Source organism: Leucoraja erinacea, chromosome 8 (assembly GCF_028641065.1).
Source record: "Leucoraja erinacea ecotype New England chromosome 8, Leri_hhj_1, whole genome shotgun sequence".
Classification (NCBI taxonomy): Eukaryota; Metazoa; Chordata; class Chondrichthyes; order Rajiformes; family Rajidae; genus Leucoraja; species Leucoraja erinaceus.
The window spans coordinates 35,708,998-35,727,447 of record NC_073384.1 but is presented as its reverse complement, the minus strand read 5'-3'; the positions used below and the strand labels follow the sequence as shown (position 1 = coordinate 35,727,447).

General features: G+C 43.1%; 1 protein-coding gene across 1 annotated transcript in view; it reads left to right on the top strand.

Moving 5' to 3' along the window:
- kif25 (kinesin family member 25) overlaps positions 1-18,450 on the top strand; it is a 95,943-nt gene that overhangs the window by 48,428 nt on the left and 29,065 nt on the right. Inside the window, exons 10-12 of the mRNA XM_055640006.1 lie at positions 9,116-9,265; positions 16,023-16,193; positions 16,603-16,767. Of these exons, the coding sequence (XP_055495981.1) occupies positions 9,116-9,265; positions 16,023-16,193; positions 16,603-16,767 (486 nt within the window). The remainder of the gene's footprint in view (positions 1-9,115; positions 9,266-16,022; positions 16,194-16,602; positions 16,768-18,450) is intronic.

Below are 18,450 nucleotides of genomic sequence, written 5' to 3'. Positions count from 1 at the left end.
TGCCACACCCCCTGCCCCCTTACCCCTGGGTTATTCACACACCCTCCCCCTACCCCCCAGTTATTCACCCCCCCACCACCTCCATCCCCCCACAGGTTATTCACACCCCCTGCCCCCTCACACCCGGGTTACTCACTCCCCCCCCCCCCCCCCCCCCCCCCCCCCCCCCCCCCCCCCCTCCGGTTATTCATGATTAAAGTTTCAAAAAAAGCCAAAACTACCTTTTAAAGCACCAGCTTACAGCGATATCACAATGCCCCCCCCCCCCTTTACGGAAAAGTGAGACAAAAAATTCCCCCCCCTCCCCGCGATTTCAGGAGGAGGGCCCCATTTCAAAAACAGCTTCATGAACAGGTCTGCACTTAGTCTACTTTTTTATTACTAAAACTCTCATCTTGTTTGTTTCTATGTCTGTCTGTCTGTGCGGGGTGTGCTTCCGGAACTACGCCAAAACGGGACACGATAACGCTACAGTTTTTGGCCCACCTTACTCACCATTGTCCTGTGGTGTGTTTTTATCGAGTTTCATTCAGATTGATGGTATATTTTACGTTATTCACGTTTTAAACTTTACAAAACCCCACTTTTAAAAAAAATCTTTCATCTGCACTGACCCGGAGCAGTGTATGATGTCACAATGGGATCTCATTTACATAAACTTCCCATCAGCAGTGTTCCACCCCAGAATGACATCACAATGGGATCTCATTTACATTTTTTTTTATTATTTTTTTTTTTAATTTTATTTTTATTAGCAGTACAGTAAATCACATTAATACATCGCATATATCTTATTACATTATGTTGTACCACTTCATTTTTTGAGCTTTAAAAAAGATAGAAATAAAAGAAGTAAGGAAAGTAAGCAAGAATCGTGAAGGTGCAGGAAAGTGTTGGGAGAAGAGAACCCCTTAGGGAAGGAATTAGAGAAGGAAGCAAAGAAAAGAAATAAGACCCGAGAAAGAAAAGAAAAAAAAGGAAGAAAGGAAAATCAATCGCTCTATTGTAACACAAAACTCCGCAAAAAAGGATATACCAACCGTGTTTTTATTAAAAATTTATTTTATACCCCCCATTACCAGGTCCTGGTAGCCTTTATATTTTAACTTATTATTGCACCTTAGCTTGTAATAGTTCCATAAATGCAGACCACGTCTTTTGGAAGTGATCTGCTTTACCTGCTAGGAGGAGTCTCATCTCTTCCAAGTGTAATGTTTCGAACATGTTTGAAATCCACATTTTTGTTGTTGGTATTGGAGCATTTTTCCAAAATTTAAGTATAAGCTTTTTTCCGATTATTAGCCCATAATTAAGTAAGTTCTTTTGAAACATATTTAATTCTGGGTTACCTTCCGATATTCCAAAAATGATCCATTCTACTCTGGGTAGTAGTTTTGTTTTAAATAATTTTGTAAAGATTTCAAATATTTCGTTCCAGAATTTTTGGATTTTTATACAGAAAACAAAAGAGTGCGCTATGTTAGCTTCTTGTAACTGACATTTATCACAAATGGGTGAGACATTGGGGAAGAGTTTATTTATTTTAGTTTTTGAATAATATAGTCTGTGTAATGTTTTATATTGGATTAGAGTATGTCGTACGTTGATCGAGCATTTATGCACATATAATAAGTGTTTATCCCAGCTCTCTTTTGAAATTTTTATAGCTAAATCTTGTTCCCAATCTCTTCTAATATTATCTGTTGTAGGTATTTCTATATTCAATATAATATTATATAAGTATGATATTAGATTTGCTGATTCAGCCTTTATCTTCATGGCTTCATCTAATAAGTCTGGGGGCATATTATAATAGTCTTTTGTATATTTTTTCAGATAATCACGGATTTGAAGATATTTAAAATATTGATTATTTTTCAAGTTATATTTCAGTTGTAATTGTTGAAATGGTAATAATTTCCTTAATTCATACAGGTCTCCGAGCGTTTTGTTTCCCATTCTTTCCCATTGTGTAAATGATTTATCTATAATTGAGGGTTTAAACGAAGGGTTATTGGCTATTGGCATTTACATTTTTTTTAAACTCGTTTTTAAAAAACAGGTTATGGTGGGAGGGTGGGCGTGACTGAGGGTAGGGGAACGGAGAAGGAGGGAGAAGTGAGGGAGGGAGTGGGGGAGGGGAAGGGGAGAGGGGAAATAAGAGGGAGGGTGAAGAGGAGGGGGAGGGTGAGCTGGGGGATGAGGGGGAATGGAGGAGGATATTGGTAGGAAGACGGAGGGCGAGGAACAATCGGGGAGGGTTGCCGTGACTCGCGTACCTGTCTTGTTGTTTCTTAAATGTTGTGATAGTCCCAGCCTCAATTACCTCCTCTATTCCATACACCCACCACCCTTTGTGTGAAAAAGTTACCCCTCAGATTCCTATTAAATCTGCAGAATTGATCCAGTGATTGTTGTGAATACAAAAGTATGGAATACCAGTAGCAACAAATGTTTAGCAATCCCAGTTGTAAAGTAGCTCTGCATTCTTCTTCTCTGTGTAATTGACAGGCTTTGACCATCTTTGGGTAAAAGTCTCCCTAAGAAGTAAAAGGTTGTGAGAAGGTATTAGTCCTTGTGCTTCATGTTTGTTAATTAAATGATGTGTAACCCTGTGATACTGCTCCCATTCAGGCCAGAAACGTTATGCTGAATTCTTGGAAAGAGATTTGTGCGAGATTCTTCAACAAGATGATAAATAATGCTTCCCTCATCCACCCCCATGACAGATTTAGTAGCCTCAAGGTCTCACTTGGAAAACTTTGGAGGCATAAATGGATTATTGCCTGGAGCAAATTAATGTCACTGTGAAACAAATAATCAGCATGAATATTGGCTCTAGTACCAATGTTGCGTTATTTTACAACACGTTACATGTTTCGTTATTTTTAATTTACATATTATACAGATAATGAAGCAATAAATCCCTGCGAAAAGCAAGTGAATGGTGGCTATTTAAATATAATTAAGAACAAACAACACAAAAAATAGATGAAGGAGTGGATCATCGAGCCCCTCTGGCCTACGCTACCATTTAGTGAAATTATGGCAATATGGCCTGTGCCACATTGTTGTGCTCTGTGCCTTTGCCCCATAATTTTTGAAAGCTTAAGAAAGATTACAGCCTTGAAAGCTTCAATTCTTTCACCATAGTGAAAGGCTTTGATACAGTGGATGTGAAGAGGATGTTCCCATTAGTGGGAGAGTCTAGAATTAGAGGTCATAGCCTCAGAATTAAAGGACGTACTTTTAGGAAGGAGATGAGGAGAAATTTCTTCAATCAGAGGGTGGTGAATCTATTTAATTATTTGCCACGGAACGCTGTAGAGGCCCTTCATACACTCCCCCCCCCCCCATCTTCTGTGGCCCAGTCGGATTGAAGATGGTGGCGCGCAACATTCTCTTTCAAGCTGCTGCTGCCGTTACCGTTGGCAACCCCCAACGCAATATTCCACCACTCACCAGTTCCCCCAACACAACCCGTTACTACCACTTACCAGTTCCCCCAACGCAACTCTCTCTCTCTCTCTCTCTCTCTCTCTCTCTCTCTCTCTCTCTCTCTCTCTCTCTCTCTCTCTCTCTCTCTCTCTCTCTCTCTCTCTCTCTCTCTCTCTCTCTCTCTCTCTCTCTCTCTCTCTCTCTCTCTCTCTTCTCTCTCTCTCTTCTCTCTCTCTCTCTCTCTCCCTCTCTCTCTCTCTCTCTCTCTCTCTCTCTCCTCTCTCTCTCTCTCCCTCTCTCCCCCTCTCTCTCCCCCCCCTCTCTCTACCGCAACTCTAACACTGTGTCACCCCAAATGAGACCAGTGTTAAAATAAACAAATTGGGTTTTGAGAAATGGAATTGAAGCTGTTCGGCATTGTTTTCTGTTAAATAGCTGAATTTTATACTTCTCATCAGGGATTTCTGGTGGGGGAATGGGGCCCAACGGGTCCCACTTGGTCTAGTTTGCTTCTAAATTCATATTAAGTATATTGTTATAGTGAATCAAAGAACCAGCTTTAACAGCATACACAGAATGTCAATACTGAATTGATTGAATTTTTGAAATGTTATTTTTGACCTAGAATTGTATTATGAGAAAGTTGTAGCTGGGGAATCTTTATGGAGAGTGAATAATATAATTGTTGTATACAAAGGTTAAACATTTTTTAATACAATCTAAAACCAGGGTCCTATATATAAATAATGCAAACTAAAGGTAATGAAGCATGGGATGACTCTAAAGGTTAGGAAACTATTGAAAGGTGTGACAACAAATAAACAATAGCTGCCATTTATAGGATTAATACATAGTGAGATAATTAATACATTGCGTATAAATGCGAAACACAACAGAAAAAGTAGTCCAAGTTTGGCAAACATGAGAAATTAAAAGATAGCATTATCACAAAGAGGCTCAATGTTTCCAAACACCTGGGTATTGGGGATATTTGGGAATTAATCAAAGGAGTCTCAAGACTGATGAGAACATTGAATTCAGTTAGAAATGCAAAGAAGAAATGTAATGACCCAGCGTCACTCTATCCACCTGCCAATCACACCCACCTCACCTATACAATATTGTTGCCATCATGGAAGGGTGATTGATAGACGGGCAAGACTGGTAACTTAGTATAACCTAGAATAGAGAATAGAGACACGGAGGTGATGTAAAAGAGGAGGTATTGTTTGGTCATTTAAGGAAGGCATTCCTTCAGTATTGAGGAAGGATATATTTGAATGAAGCATGTGAGTTGAGATTAAAAAGGATGTTCTGCTCCCATCCCTCCTTCAGCCCCGGCTCTCCAACACCCGCGGACCATGCAGTTTATCCGAGTTTTGAAATTTTCGTTGATCATGGAATTTCTCACCACAGAGCGTGAGAAATTTCTGATCAGCGTGAGGGCGTGATTCTCACGCTTTGAGCGTGAGAGTTGGCAGCCCTGTTCTACTAATGTGGAACTACGGTTTGAAGCCAATTCCTTCTCAGTATGCAACAGACCACAAGAATGAATTGCATTTATATTAAATCTTATTCCAAATCATTACTGCTCATATACTTCATGTTTTTTTCAAGTGCAGCCTCCCTCCTTGTTAAGTAGGATGATGTTCTTAAGTCAGAAAATTCCTTCTGCCCTCTCAGTAAAGGAATTCCCCAATTATCCTCCACATTAGGGAAGTTTTAACCATACACTAGACTAAGTAGAACCCGTTGGGTCCCAGTCACACGGGAGGCCTGGTCCCCCAACGCAACCCATTCCCCAACGCATTATTCCACCACTCACCTGTTCCCCCAACTTAACCCTTTCCCCCAACGCAATATTCCACCACTCACCCATAGCCCCTAACTGCACAGGCGCGGCTCATTTCCCCATCCCCGAGCACTCCCCCCCCCTTCCTCTTCATGTGTGGGAGGGGGGGAGGGAAGTGGGGTGTGTGGCGGGGTGCATGTGAGGGGAGGCGGGGTGTATGTGTGATTTTTAAGCCTCGCTCACTTTTACAACATTCAACCGATCGGAACAGGAGAACGGCAAGTGAACTGGCGAAAAATCATTGCGCTATCGCGAACCGTTTTTGCGCAAATAGAAAGACTGTGCAAGCCGGAAGATAACAAGATCGGAGTTTTAGTTATGTATAGATAGATATAGAGATAGATATAGAGATAGATAGATAGATAGATAGACAGACAGACAGACAGACAGACAGACAGACAGACAGACAGATAGATAGGATTTTGCAAGCTGAAATTATTCACTGTATAGATTGGAGCTATTGCAAGCTGACATAAAACTACCACTTCCCTCACGAACAGCAAAGATAGACTACAAACATCCTCCCACCCTCAATCATCGGTGCTTGTTGAATCTGCAGTGCAAAATCAGCTGTTGCAATTACTTTCTACTGTCCCCAGAGGCAGGTCAAGTGGAACAACATAGTTTTATGTCAGTGTATTGGAGCTTCCTAACCTTTAAGTTTCCAACCCAAGGTTTAATTTACAACTTTAAGCATAGTCCATGTTGGGGAATGTAGCCAGTCAAGTGGAGGGAGCAGTTGGAGAGCATTTGAGAGTGTCCAAAACTCTATATATTTCAATGTGCTTATGGAAAATGTTAGATAAGGGCCAGGAATAAATGAGATATTGAGGGAGTGGGTGAGGAGTGCAATTTAATCAAATTAAGACTGGCCCTAGCAAAGATAGACTGGGAGTATGTACATGCAATTAAATTATGTCAACACAAAGAAGAAATACTAAGAATTATTGTCCCTGCAAGAAGGAAGACCAAAGATAATGATTACAGGAAACCCTGGTTGCCAAGGGAGCTCGAGGGTTGGATAAAGATAAAATAAGGAAACACTAAAGACGGAAAGCCTGTCAAGCATATAAAAAGAGTAGGAAGTTGCTTAAAAAAGATATAAGGAAGGCACCGAAGGATCTCAAGATATCATTAGGAGACAGAATTAAGATAAATCCAGTGGCATTTTGTAAGTATATTAAAGGTAACAGAATAACAGGGTAAAAATAGGGCTCATTATAAACAACAGGGAACTCTGCACCTACAACCAAAAGGTATGGATGAGGTGCTAAATTAATACTTTCCATCAATATTCACAAAGGAAATAGACTTTGTAGTTGAAGGATTCAGCAAAGGAGAAGATGAAATTTTAGCGCATGTCTTCATAAATAAATAAAGCGAAGGCAATCGATGCCTCAGAGGACGTATTTATTTATTTTTAAAATGTTTTTATTTATTAGAAGTACAGTAAATTACAATAGTACAAGCCAGATATATCTTATTACATTTATTGTACTCCTTCATTTTTTAAGCTTTATGGAAAGATATAGATAAAGAAAGTAGAGAAGGTGAGAGAAAGAAAGTTGTGTTCGTGTAAAAGAGTGATCACTGAGACAAAAAAAAGAGACACATTGGTTAGAGAAAATAATTAAGAAATAGACCCTAGAAAAGAAAGGAGGAAAAAGGAATAAAAAAACAAAGCTCTATTATAAAAACCGCGCCTAAATAAATAAAGTGAGGGCAATCGATGCCTCAGAGGACTTAAAGGTGGATTAATCCCCGGGACCAGATTAAATCTGTACCTTGTTGATGTAGGAGGCAGGGGAAGGGATTGGTGAGGCTAACCTGGAAATTCACTTGGACGTAGAAGGCTTCAAGCCAAGTCTTAGAATATGCGATTAAATCCATCTGGGTGCCCACTAATTGGAATGGATATGGTTGGCATATGTTGTATGACTATGACTGCTGCATCCTCTAAACTTCCTTAGTTCTCTGCTTGAATCTGTCTCCAGAATTTAAAATATAATCTAATTTACATATAGTCCATCGTAAACTGAGTTAGCTATTACCGTTTTGAGCTTTTAAAATCTTTGGTACAAATTGTATTTGACATATCACTGATTGCGTGTAATTCAAAACAAGATAAATATTTGTTATTTATCTCTGGACAGTTAAGAGTGCCAATTGGGAATATGACTGTGTTGCTAAGCATATAGTGTTAGAGTGATACAGTGGGGAAACAGGCCCAACTTGCCCACACTGGGCAACATGTCCCAGCTACACCAATCCCACCTGCCTGTGTTTGGTCCATATCCCTCCAAACCTGTCCTTTCCATGGACCTGTCTTAACTATTTCCTAAACGTTGGGATAGTCCCTGCCTCAATTACCTCCTCTGGCAGCTTGTTCCATACACCCACCACCCTTTGTGTGAAAAAGTTACCCCCTCAGATTCCTATTAAATCTGCAGAATTGATCCAATGATTGTTGGGAATACAAAAGTATGGAATACCAGTAGCAACAAATGTTTAGCAATCCCAGTTGTAATGTAGCTCTTCATTTTTCTTCTCTGTGTAATTGACAGGCTATGACCATCTTTGGGTAAAAGTTTCTCTGAGAAGTAAAAGGTTGTGAGAAAGTAGTAGTCCTTGTGCTTCATGTTTGTTAAGTAAATGTTGTGTAACCCTTGTGATACTGTTCCCATTTAGGCCAGAAATGTTATGCTGAATTCTTGGAAAGAGATTTGTGTGAGATTCTTCAACAAGATGATAAATAATGCTTCCCTCACCCACCCCCATGACACAGTTAGTAGCTTCATAGTCTCACTTGGAAAACATTGGAGGCATAAATGGGTTATTGGCTGGAGCAAATTAATGTCACTGTGAAACAGCATGAATATCGGCTCTAGTACCAATGTTGCGTTATTTTACATCACGTTACATGTTTCATTATTTTTAATTTACATATTATACAGATAATGAGGCAATAAGTCTTCACGCATTAAATCCCTGCGAAAAGCAAGTGAATGGTGGTCATTTAAATGTAGTTAAAAACAAACAACACAAAAAATAGATGAAGGAGTGGATCATCAAGCTCCTCTGGCCTACGCTGCCATTCAGTGAAATTATGGCAATATGGCCTGTGCCACATTGTTGTGCTCTGTGCCTTGGCCCCGTATTTTTTGGAAGCTTAAGATAGATTACTGCCTTGAAAGATTCAATTCTTTCAACACAGTGAAAGGCTTTGATAGAGTGGATGTGGAGAGGATGTTTCCACTAGTGGGATAATCCAGAATTAGAGGTCATAGCCTCAGAATTAAAGGACGTACGTTTAGGAAAGAGATGAGGAGAAATATCTTTAGTCAGAGGGTGGTGAATCTATGGAATTCGTTGCCACGGAAGGTTGTAGAGGCAGTCAGTGGATATTTTTACGGCAGAGATAGATTCTTGATTAGTACAGGTGTCAGAGGTTATGGGGTGGGTGCGCGGAGATCAGCGATCACCCAAACACTAGTTCTATCCTACACACTAGGGACAATCAACAGAAGCTAATTAACCTAGACATCTTTGGTATGTGGGAGAAAACCAGTTCACAGGGAGAACAGACAAACTCCACACAGACGCCATCCACAGTTAGGTCTCTGTAAGGCAACAACTCTACCAATGTGTCATCCCAAATGATACCAGTGTTAAAATAAATTAATTACATTGCGTTTTGAGAAATGGAATTGAAGCAGTTCGGCATTGTTTTCTGTCAAATAGTTGAATTGGAACTTAATTAAAAAGGAAGTGTAGCAAGTATTTTTAAAAGTCCTAAAACTTTTTATGATCTATACTGTATTCCAGACACAATGTGTGCATCATGGCATATGGCCAGTCAGGCAGTGGCAAAACATATACTATGCTGGGGCCACATTCTGAAGGAAACATCACATTTTCTCTGGAGTCACAGATAGATGAAGGAATTATCCCCAAAGCTACAAGAGAGTTATACAGGTATGAAGTGCTTTTATAGCCAATCAGATTTTGTTTCGGTTTTGGACAACAGTCGGTTTTACCAGTAATCAACTCACTGATGCTCAGTATTGGTTTTGTCAGGAAAGCTTGACCTAGATTCATACACAGATTAAAGAGCTGAATTCCAGAGTCAAGGTGACAGTGCCTTGACATCAACGCAAGATTTTGGCAAGTGTAATGAATGCATACAAAAATTAAACTAAATTAATATTGATTACAGAAATCTCCACTGTGACTAGCCCTCAACTCCCCCCATATTCCACCACTCTCCTGCACACTCAGAGCAATTTGCTATCGCCAATTAACTTATCAACCAGCATGTCTTTGGATGTGAAAGGAAGCTGGAGCCTTTGAAGAAAACTCATGTGGTCACAGGAAGAACATTCAAACTCCTGAAGACAGCATTGGAGGTCAGGATAGAACCCGGTCTCTGAAGCTGTAATAGAGCATTTGGCTATTTAGATATCTCTGATGGCCCATGTCGATTTGTGGCCCTTATAATAACAGTGGCCTCACACCATGTCTACACCATAGAGTTTATTAGGAACCAACAATACAACTTCTCACTTGAGAGTTCACTTTAAGACTAATGGAATGCAGGAGACCGCAACACTAACAAACTAGTGGGCATAACTATAAATGCATGACATAGCCTGAGCCACTAATCTACATCCCTCCTCTTAAAGAATCAATAACGATGTATACCCATAATTAAGCAAAGCAAATAACACAACCGATGACAGGTTGGTGGAAAGTCAAACATAGTCCGGATACTTCACGACCGGCCTGCAAACATGACTGGCACATGTATGATAGAGGCCATCTCCATTCTTTTTCTCCGGGGAAAGAGCAGGCAATTTCATCGCCATGGGGGAGTGGACCAACGCCTCTGGAGTCGAAGCAGGAGACTGGCACAGGCGAAGTTGGAACAGCCTGAGGAACTGTCGCAGGCATGGATTGTTGTGGGGGCAAGAGCATGCGAGGGTCACTAAATGCAGATTAAAATGAACTTGTATGATCCGGAGGATAAGGAGGAGGAATTGGCTCCTTCACAGGCAGAAGATGTTGTCTGTTTCGTCGGTAGGTGCCACCATCGGCTCTAACAATGTACGAGCGTGGCTCCGAGGCAGGACCAGAAACCACTCCAATACGGTCATGGCCTTTGTCGGTCTGTAAGTGGAACACCTGTCCTTTGGTCAATGGCGGCAGAGGCCTACTCGTCTTGTCAAACCATTTCTTCTGAATTTCACTCTTCTGTTGCAGCCTCAGGTGGAAAGACATGTGGGATTAACGTTTGCTCTGCTATGGGCAGCGGGGTACGGGTCTGCCTTAACAATAATCGTTGAGCAGGGGAATCCAAGGCAGGGTCACGGGAAATGTTGCGTAAGTTGAGCAAATCCAGGAATACGTCAGATTTAGCCCTGTGAGAGCACTCCATGAGTTTTGCACTTCTGACAGCCCGTTCAGCCAGCCTGTTAGACTGGGATATTCAGGGCTGCTGGTGATGTGGTGAAAATTCCAGCGTCTGGCAAACTCTCTGAATTGTTGGCTGGTGAATTGACTGTCATTGCAGCCAACAGCTTGCCTGGAGATCCCTGGCCAGAAAAATGACGAGATAATTTTGAAACCACACCTCTGGAAGTGGGGCTACTGAGAAAATCAATGTCGAACCATCCTGAATACGAATCCACGAGCACCAGGTACTGCTTGCCGTGCAATTCAAATAAATCAGCTGCCACTGTAGACCATGGGAGCGCAGGTACAGGTTGTGGCAGAAGTGGTTGCTTTTGTTGATAAGGCGCCAGGCTATAGCACACCGCACAAGCTGCCACATTTTCGTTGATGTATTCGGCCATGCCAGGCCAGTAAAACATGCTTTTCGCCCGTGAAACAGTGGCTTCAGCACCTGGGTGTCCTGCATGGACAGCGTCAAAATACCGGTGATGCAGCGAAACAGGAACCACGGCCTTTTAAAACAATGCCTTCTTGTAGCACTAGTTCGTCTCAAACAGGTAAGAAAGGTCGGACTGGCAATGGAACTTGTAGTGCTTGCCTGGCCATCCGCGCTTAATGATAGAAGTTAGTGACCTTGTCAGTGGCAGTGTGGGCAACCAGGACCTCCATCCAAGATGAAGGTATGAAAGATACTGTCATCACGATAAAGTCATTATCCTGCGAGGGTAGATCCTCGCAGGTCTTCAGAGGTGCAAGTGAAAGAGCGTCTGCCAGGTCAAGCAGAGTCTTTGTGTGTGAGATGGCGCAATGGGGCTGATATTTCGCTGAAATCTGGAGTGAATTTGCTCAAATAGTTTGCCATGCCATGGAGCCTTTGTAAGCTGGGCACATCCATGGGTGCTGGAAGCTCATTAATAGCACTGGTTTTTGCTGGATCAGTTTTCAGGCCTAGGTATTTTACATCATTCACTGAATCTGCATTTTTTTGGGATTGAGTTTGAGATGGATGGCCTCGGCATGCTTCATTACGTTTGTCAGATTGGCAACGTGTTCCTCGATCGTTTTTCCAGCAGTAAAGATATCGTCCACCACGATGGAGCATGGGTATCTGGCAAACAATTGCTCCATGGATTGTTGAAATACTTCACTGGCAGAACTTATACCAAAGGGCATCCTCAAAAATTTATAATGTCTGCACGGAGTACTGAAAGTTGTCAGCTTGGAGGATTTATGTTCCAGAATGAACTCTTGGCTACTAGCACTGTGAATACAGTTGCTTCGGCCATCTGCGCTGCAATCTCGTCCACCGAGCGCATTGGATAACGTGGTCTCTTAATTGCTGTATTTAAGTCCTTGGGGTTAATACAAATCCGTATCTCATCTTTATTCTTCTTACTAGCGACAACCATTGAGGAGACCCAGTCTGAGAGTTCAGTTAAGGGAATAATCACACCAAGAGCCACCATTCTATTAAGTTCACTTTGTACACAATCCCGCATAGCATGGGGAATCCTGTGAGCCTGACGAACAACTGGGATTGCCTCATGGTCAATAGTAATCGTGTATCTCACAGGCAGCCTGCCCTTTGTATTGTTTTAAAATGTGATGTGTAATATCACAGCCCATAGTCAGTGGACAGACTGAAGGGCTGAAGGAAATCAAACCCATGTCATGGCATGCATCGGCACCCAGTATGGTTGGTACCTTCTCGCGTACCATGTAGAAATCCAGGATGTGGTCACGCGCGTTGAGACGGCAACGTAACTTTACTTGGCCGATAGGGTGTAGTGGTGCACCATTAAACGAGATAAGTGATGCAGTCGTCTGAGTTAGAGTTTCCATGTTTTGCAGCTGTTCGAAGACAGCCAGCGAAATTGCACTGCACCAAGCGCCGATATGAACTTTAAGATAGAGTTTTGCTGTTGATGAGCAATCCGACCTTAGGATCCAATTTGGACGCTGAGCCAGACAAAGCATGCACATTAAGCTCGGTGCTGTCATCATCTGTTTGTGCAAACTCGGAGCTTGGATATTCATCCTGGTTTAACAAGTTGCCTCATTTGAAATCTGTTGTTTCGTGACCTGCAGCATTTCGCAAAATCATTTCATTTATTGCAAAACCTACAGAGCTTTCCATATGCAGGGCACCGGTCGCAACCTGCCGTGTGTGAACCGCCACAATTAAAGCAATTCGCAATCCATCTTAGGCTGTTAACTGTCCCCTGAAACGGGCGAGCAGTAATTTGATTAGACACACTGGCTGCATTGACTTCACGAGCAGCAGAACATGTTAGCATTTTAATGTGGACATTGGTTAATTCAGCTATACAACAGCAGTTTTTTGACAGCTTCTAAGGTCAGGCCAACTTCTCGTAACAATTCATCGCGTAGTTTATCATTCAATATGCCATGTATTAAACGGTCTCTTATCAAACTATGTTCAATTTGATCATGGCTGATCGTCCCCAATCAATAACCCATGCCTGCCTTCATCCCATATCCCTTGATTCCACTAGCCTCTAGAGCTCTATCTAACTCTCTTAAATCCATCCAGTGATTTGGCCTCACTGTGGCAGGGAATTCCACAAATTCCACAAATTCACAACTCTCTGGGTGAAAAAGTTTTTCTCACCTCAGTCTTAAATGGCCTCCCGTTTATTCGAAGACTGTAGTCCCTGGTTCTGGACTCGCCCAACATTGGGAACATTTTTCCTGCATCCAGCTTGCCCAGCCCTTTTTTAATTTAATATGTGTCTATAAGATAACCCCTCATCCTTCTAAACACCTGTGAATACAAGCCTAGTCTTTTCAATCTTTCCTCACATGGCAGTCCCGCCATCCCACTAGGGGCGCTGCACAGACGGCAGCCTCTGCTTACAGCCCGTTTGTCTTTCAATCTTTTTAAAATTTTTACTCAGTTTAAAGTTTGTTTTGGGGGGAATCTTTGACTATGTGGGCGGAGGGGGGCAGGGTAAGAGGGACGCTGTTTCCCAATCGCTTCCTGGCGGCAACTATTTCTCCGAGTCACGTCCTCGCCCCCCTCCTCACGGCCTACCACCTGGATCGGAGCGGCCTTTCCTGCCGGGGACCGACAACCGGACCAGAGCTTCAACAACGGAGGCGCGGCGCTGGATACACCGCGGAATGGGCGATGCCTACCTGGGTCACCGTTTGGAGCTCCAGAGCGTTGGCCTGCTGCTCCAACATCATGGAGCTGTGGTTTGTGAGAGCTTCCAACGCGGGCAGCGCTGATCGTCGTCGTGGCGTCCTGGGGCCCTTTGTCGAGGGCCGCCAGCGCTGCATCTCTGCCCAGCGCAGCCTGCGGACTTTGGGAGCCGCGGACTCCGGTAGGAGGTGGCCGACTCGGGTGTCCAGGCCACTGAGGAGGTCCCCAGCCCCGAGGTCGGACTTACATCACTCCGGCGTGGTGCCTGAACATCGGGCCGCCCATAGCGGCGACTGCGGAGGGCTCGGGGAGGTCCCGACCACGGGTGAACATCGGGAACATTAGAGGAAGAGGACTGACTGGTGCCTTCCCTCATAGTGGGAAACTTTGATTCTGCTGTGTGGGGAGGTTTTATGTTGAATTCTATCAACTCTATGTTGTGTTCTTTATTTTTGCTGTATGGTGATTACATTTCACTGTGCCAACTGGCACATGTGACAAATATATGTATCCTGTATCCTGTGAACCTACGCTGCACTGCCTCAATCACAAGGATGTGCTTCATCAAATTATGAGACCAAAACTGTACACAATACTCCAGATGTGGTCTTACCAGAGCCCTATACAACTGCAGAAGAACCTCTTTACTCCTGTACTGAAATCCTCATGTGATGAAGACCAACATTCCATTAGCTTTCTTCACTGCCTGCTGTACCTGCACGCCAACTTTCAGTGATTGGTGTACAAGGATACCCAGGTCTCTCTGTACCTCCCCCTTACCTAACCTAACCCCATTGAGATAATAATCTGCCCCTTTGATTTTGCCACCAAAGTGGATAACGTCACATTTATCTATATTATACTGCATCTGCCATTCATCTGCCCACTCGCTCAACCTGTCCTCTTCACAGTTCACACTGCCACCCGGCTTTGTGTCATCCACAAACTTGCTAATGTTGCTCCTAATTCCCTCCTCCAAATCATTAATATATATGGTAAACAGTTTCGGCCCCAACACCGAGCCTTGCGGCACTCCACTCGCCACTGCCTGCCATTCTGAAAAGGACCCGCTCACTCCTACTCTTTGCTTCCTGCCAACCAATTTTCTATCCACGTCAACACCTTACCCCAATACCATGTGCTCTAATTTTAGTCACCAGTCTCCCGTGCTGGACCTTATCAAAGGCTTTCTGAAAGTCTAGATACACTACATCCACTGGCTCCCCTTCATCCTGCTCCCTTTCTGAAAGTCTTCATCCATTTTACTTGTCACATCCTCAAAAAATTCCAGAAGATTAGTCAAGCATGATTTTCCTTTCATAAATCCATGCTGACTTGGACTAATCCTTTTACTGCTATCCAAATGCCCCATTATTACCTCTTTAATAATTGACTCCAGCATCTTTCCCACCACCGGTTAGGCTAACTGATCTGTAATTCCCCGTTTTCTCTCTCGCTCCTTTCTTGAAAAGTGGGATAACATTAGCTATCCTCCAATCCACAGAAACAGATCCTCAATCTATTGAACATTGGAAAATGATCACCAATGCGTCCACTATTTCTAGAGCCACCTCCCTGAGGACCCTGGGATGCAGACCATCAGGCCCAGGGGATTTATCATCCTTCAGTCCCATTAGCCTACCCAATACCATTTCTCGCCTAATAAAAAATTATTTCAGTTTCTCTACCACCTTAAATCCTCTGTCCTCCAGTACTTCTGGGAGATTGTTTGTGTCTTCCTTAGTGAAAACAGATCCGAAGTACCTGTTCAACTCTTCTGCCATTTCCTTGTTCCCCATAATAATTTCACCCGTGTCTGCCTTCAAGGGACCCTTGGCAAGGGTCTAGGTAATTCTTGGCAAAGCATTCCGATATGCTTAGAAGTTGGAGTACAGGTATCTGCAATAACGTGGAAAGTTGCATGGGTGTTTTTTGTGTTAAAAAAAGGGGTAGCATCTAGGCATCCCAACATGAGAGATTAAAAAAAAACATTGAATCTATACCTTTGCAAATTTCCTGCAAAAATAACAAGATTTTAAATGTAACTAATGAATTATTCAATATATTTAATGCATGTTTTCTTTGGGGACTTTCTAACTTTTGTTATCTTTGCAGGCTGATATCAAATAGGTCAGATACACATTCTATTGACGTGTCTATCGTGGAGGTGTACAACAATGAAATCATTGATCTACTGGCAAAAAGTAATCGTGGAAAGTTAGGTGTAAAGCCGGAAATTGTGACCACTCTCGTTGATGGTAGCGATATCCCTTTGTTAGCTTACACGTAAATAAATCATTTTTTATATTTCTGTGGATGAATGTTAGATTGTGCATTCTTGACATTTTTTCCAGGCAAATGTTTGATGTCCTTTTTTTCCTCGTTAAAAAGATGCCCATCCTTTCTGCCTCCACACTTCTCTTGTTCACTTGGCTGAATTTGTTCTTGCATTGAATAAATTCTCCTGTGCACACTACCTACAAGGGTTTGGTGTAGTTGCCTGGGTCTAAGCTAAGCCTGGCTCTTTGTGGAATATGTGGAACAATCTATGTCTCAGAACTATTCAGGCCTTCTCCCTCACCTTTTTCTACAGTATATCAATGAGTATCAGCACTGTTTCCTTCACATATACTGTTTTCAAAGCTCTTATCATTTCCATTTTAGTTTAACTGAAAATGTTCAACAATGGTTGTAGGTTGCTGCATTTTGGTCTGTTTCATGTTGTTACGGCGGATGTGGATATCCTGGGGAGCCATAGCCCGCTGACTGGGGAGCTGGCCCCCTGGAGACTGAGTACTCACCCACCTGGTGGGCCCGGCTCACCGCCGAAGACCCGCACCACAGACCAGAAAACCACCCGGTAGGTAGGCCCGGTAGGGGACTTGCCTGGTGGGCCTGACTCGCCTGTCATAGATGGTGGAACCACGACCTGCATAAGAGACCAGAACCCGTCCAAAGGCCTGACTCGCCTGCCCCGGACAGAGGACCCGCGGACCGGAACCCAACCCGTCTCGGATTGAGGACCCACGGGAACTCACCTGGAGGGCCGGTAAGCATACTGGCTGCGGGAGGGAATGCACAGCCTCGACTGTTGGAGGGCCTGCAGCATCCTGGGGCTCGGCTGGTCCGGGCGCTGCTCCCAGCTGCTGAGCACATGGACCAGTGGAGCAGCAGTGGAGGACATCAACAGCTACACTTGGCCAGGCCGACCCTGCAACGCTGCCAGTAGAACAACTTCATGGTAAGGTCAAGATCCCTACACTTACAATAACTGGGACTTGAAAATGGCGCCAAACTAGCAACGCTGTATACTGGATTAGTGTACTACTGCTATACATTTGAACTGTATCTGAGATGCTTATCTAATATGCATCTATGTGCTTATGTATAGTGATACTTATAATGAACTGTATACAAAAATGAATTTCACTGTACCTCGGTACAGTGACAAATAAAGTGCCAAACCATACTAATATAACAATGTCATTTAGTCCCCACCTTTCATTGTGATTGGTCAGGTCTTGACCAGTATACAGGTCCTTCCCAGGTTAGGAAAGAGCTCCATGTCTGTGAACTGTTCATAACCTGATCAGTTCGCAAGCTGGAAATGTGGCCACAAACTGCATTACAGCATAGTATGGCAGCTGCACCATGGCAGACAGGGAGAGGCTTCAGAGGGTAACTAGGACAGCGCAGAAGATCATTGGTTGCCCTCTCCCCTCCCTGATGGATATCTACACCTCCCGCTGCCTTAGCAGGGCAAAGAAGATCATCAAAGACAGCTCCCATCCTGCGTTTGGACTGTTCGACCTGCTGCCCTCTGGAAGGCGCTATAGGTGCATCAAATCCAGGACAAATAGACTCAGAAATAGTTGCTTTCCGAAAATTATAACTACTCTTAATTCAAATTCACACATGCACTGACTTCACAGCCCAACACCCGGACTTCCATCTGTATATATGTATATATGTATATAGCGCCGCAGAATTGTGCACCTATCCCCCCCCCCTTCTCCCTTCTGTTTTTGTTTTTTCTGTTTCTTGTTTTTTTGTACTAAATTATATGTATGCACTGAGTACGAGCAGCTTTCAATTTCACTGTACATGTATAGTGGCAATAAATGGCATATCATATCATATCAAACCAAGTTCCCACGTGGTGGAAGATGCCTGCAGCCCCGTATTATCCTGCTAATCTATCCTACTGGCTTAGAAACATAGAAAATAGGTGCAGGAGTAGGCCATTCGGTCCTTCGAGCCTGCACTGCCAATCAATATGATCATGGCTTGCCAAATGTTCAATCATATCTATCAACTCTGCATACGTCAGCCATTCATAAACTAGGGAGTGCATGTAGTGCAAGTCAAGTCAAGTCAAGTTTATTTGTCACATACGCATACGAGATGTGCAGTGAAATGAAAGTGGCAATGCTCGCCAAACAACCAAACAAACTATAAACACAATCATAACACACATATACCTTTACATAATAAATAATGGAAGGAAAAACGTTCAGTAGAGTTAGTCCCTGGTGAGATAGGC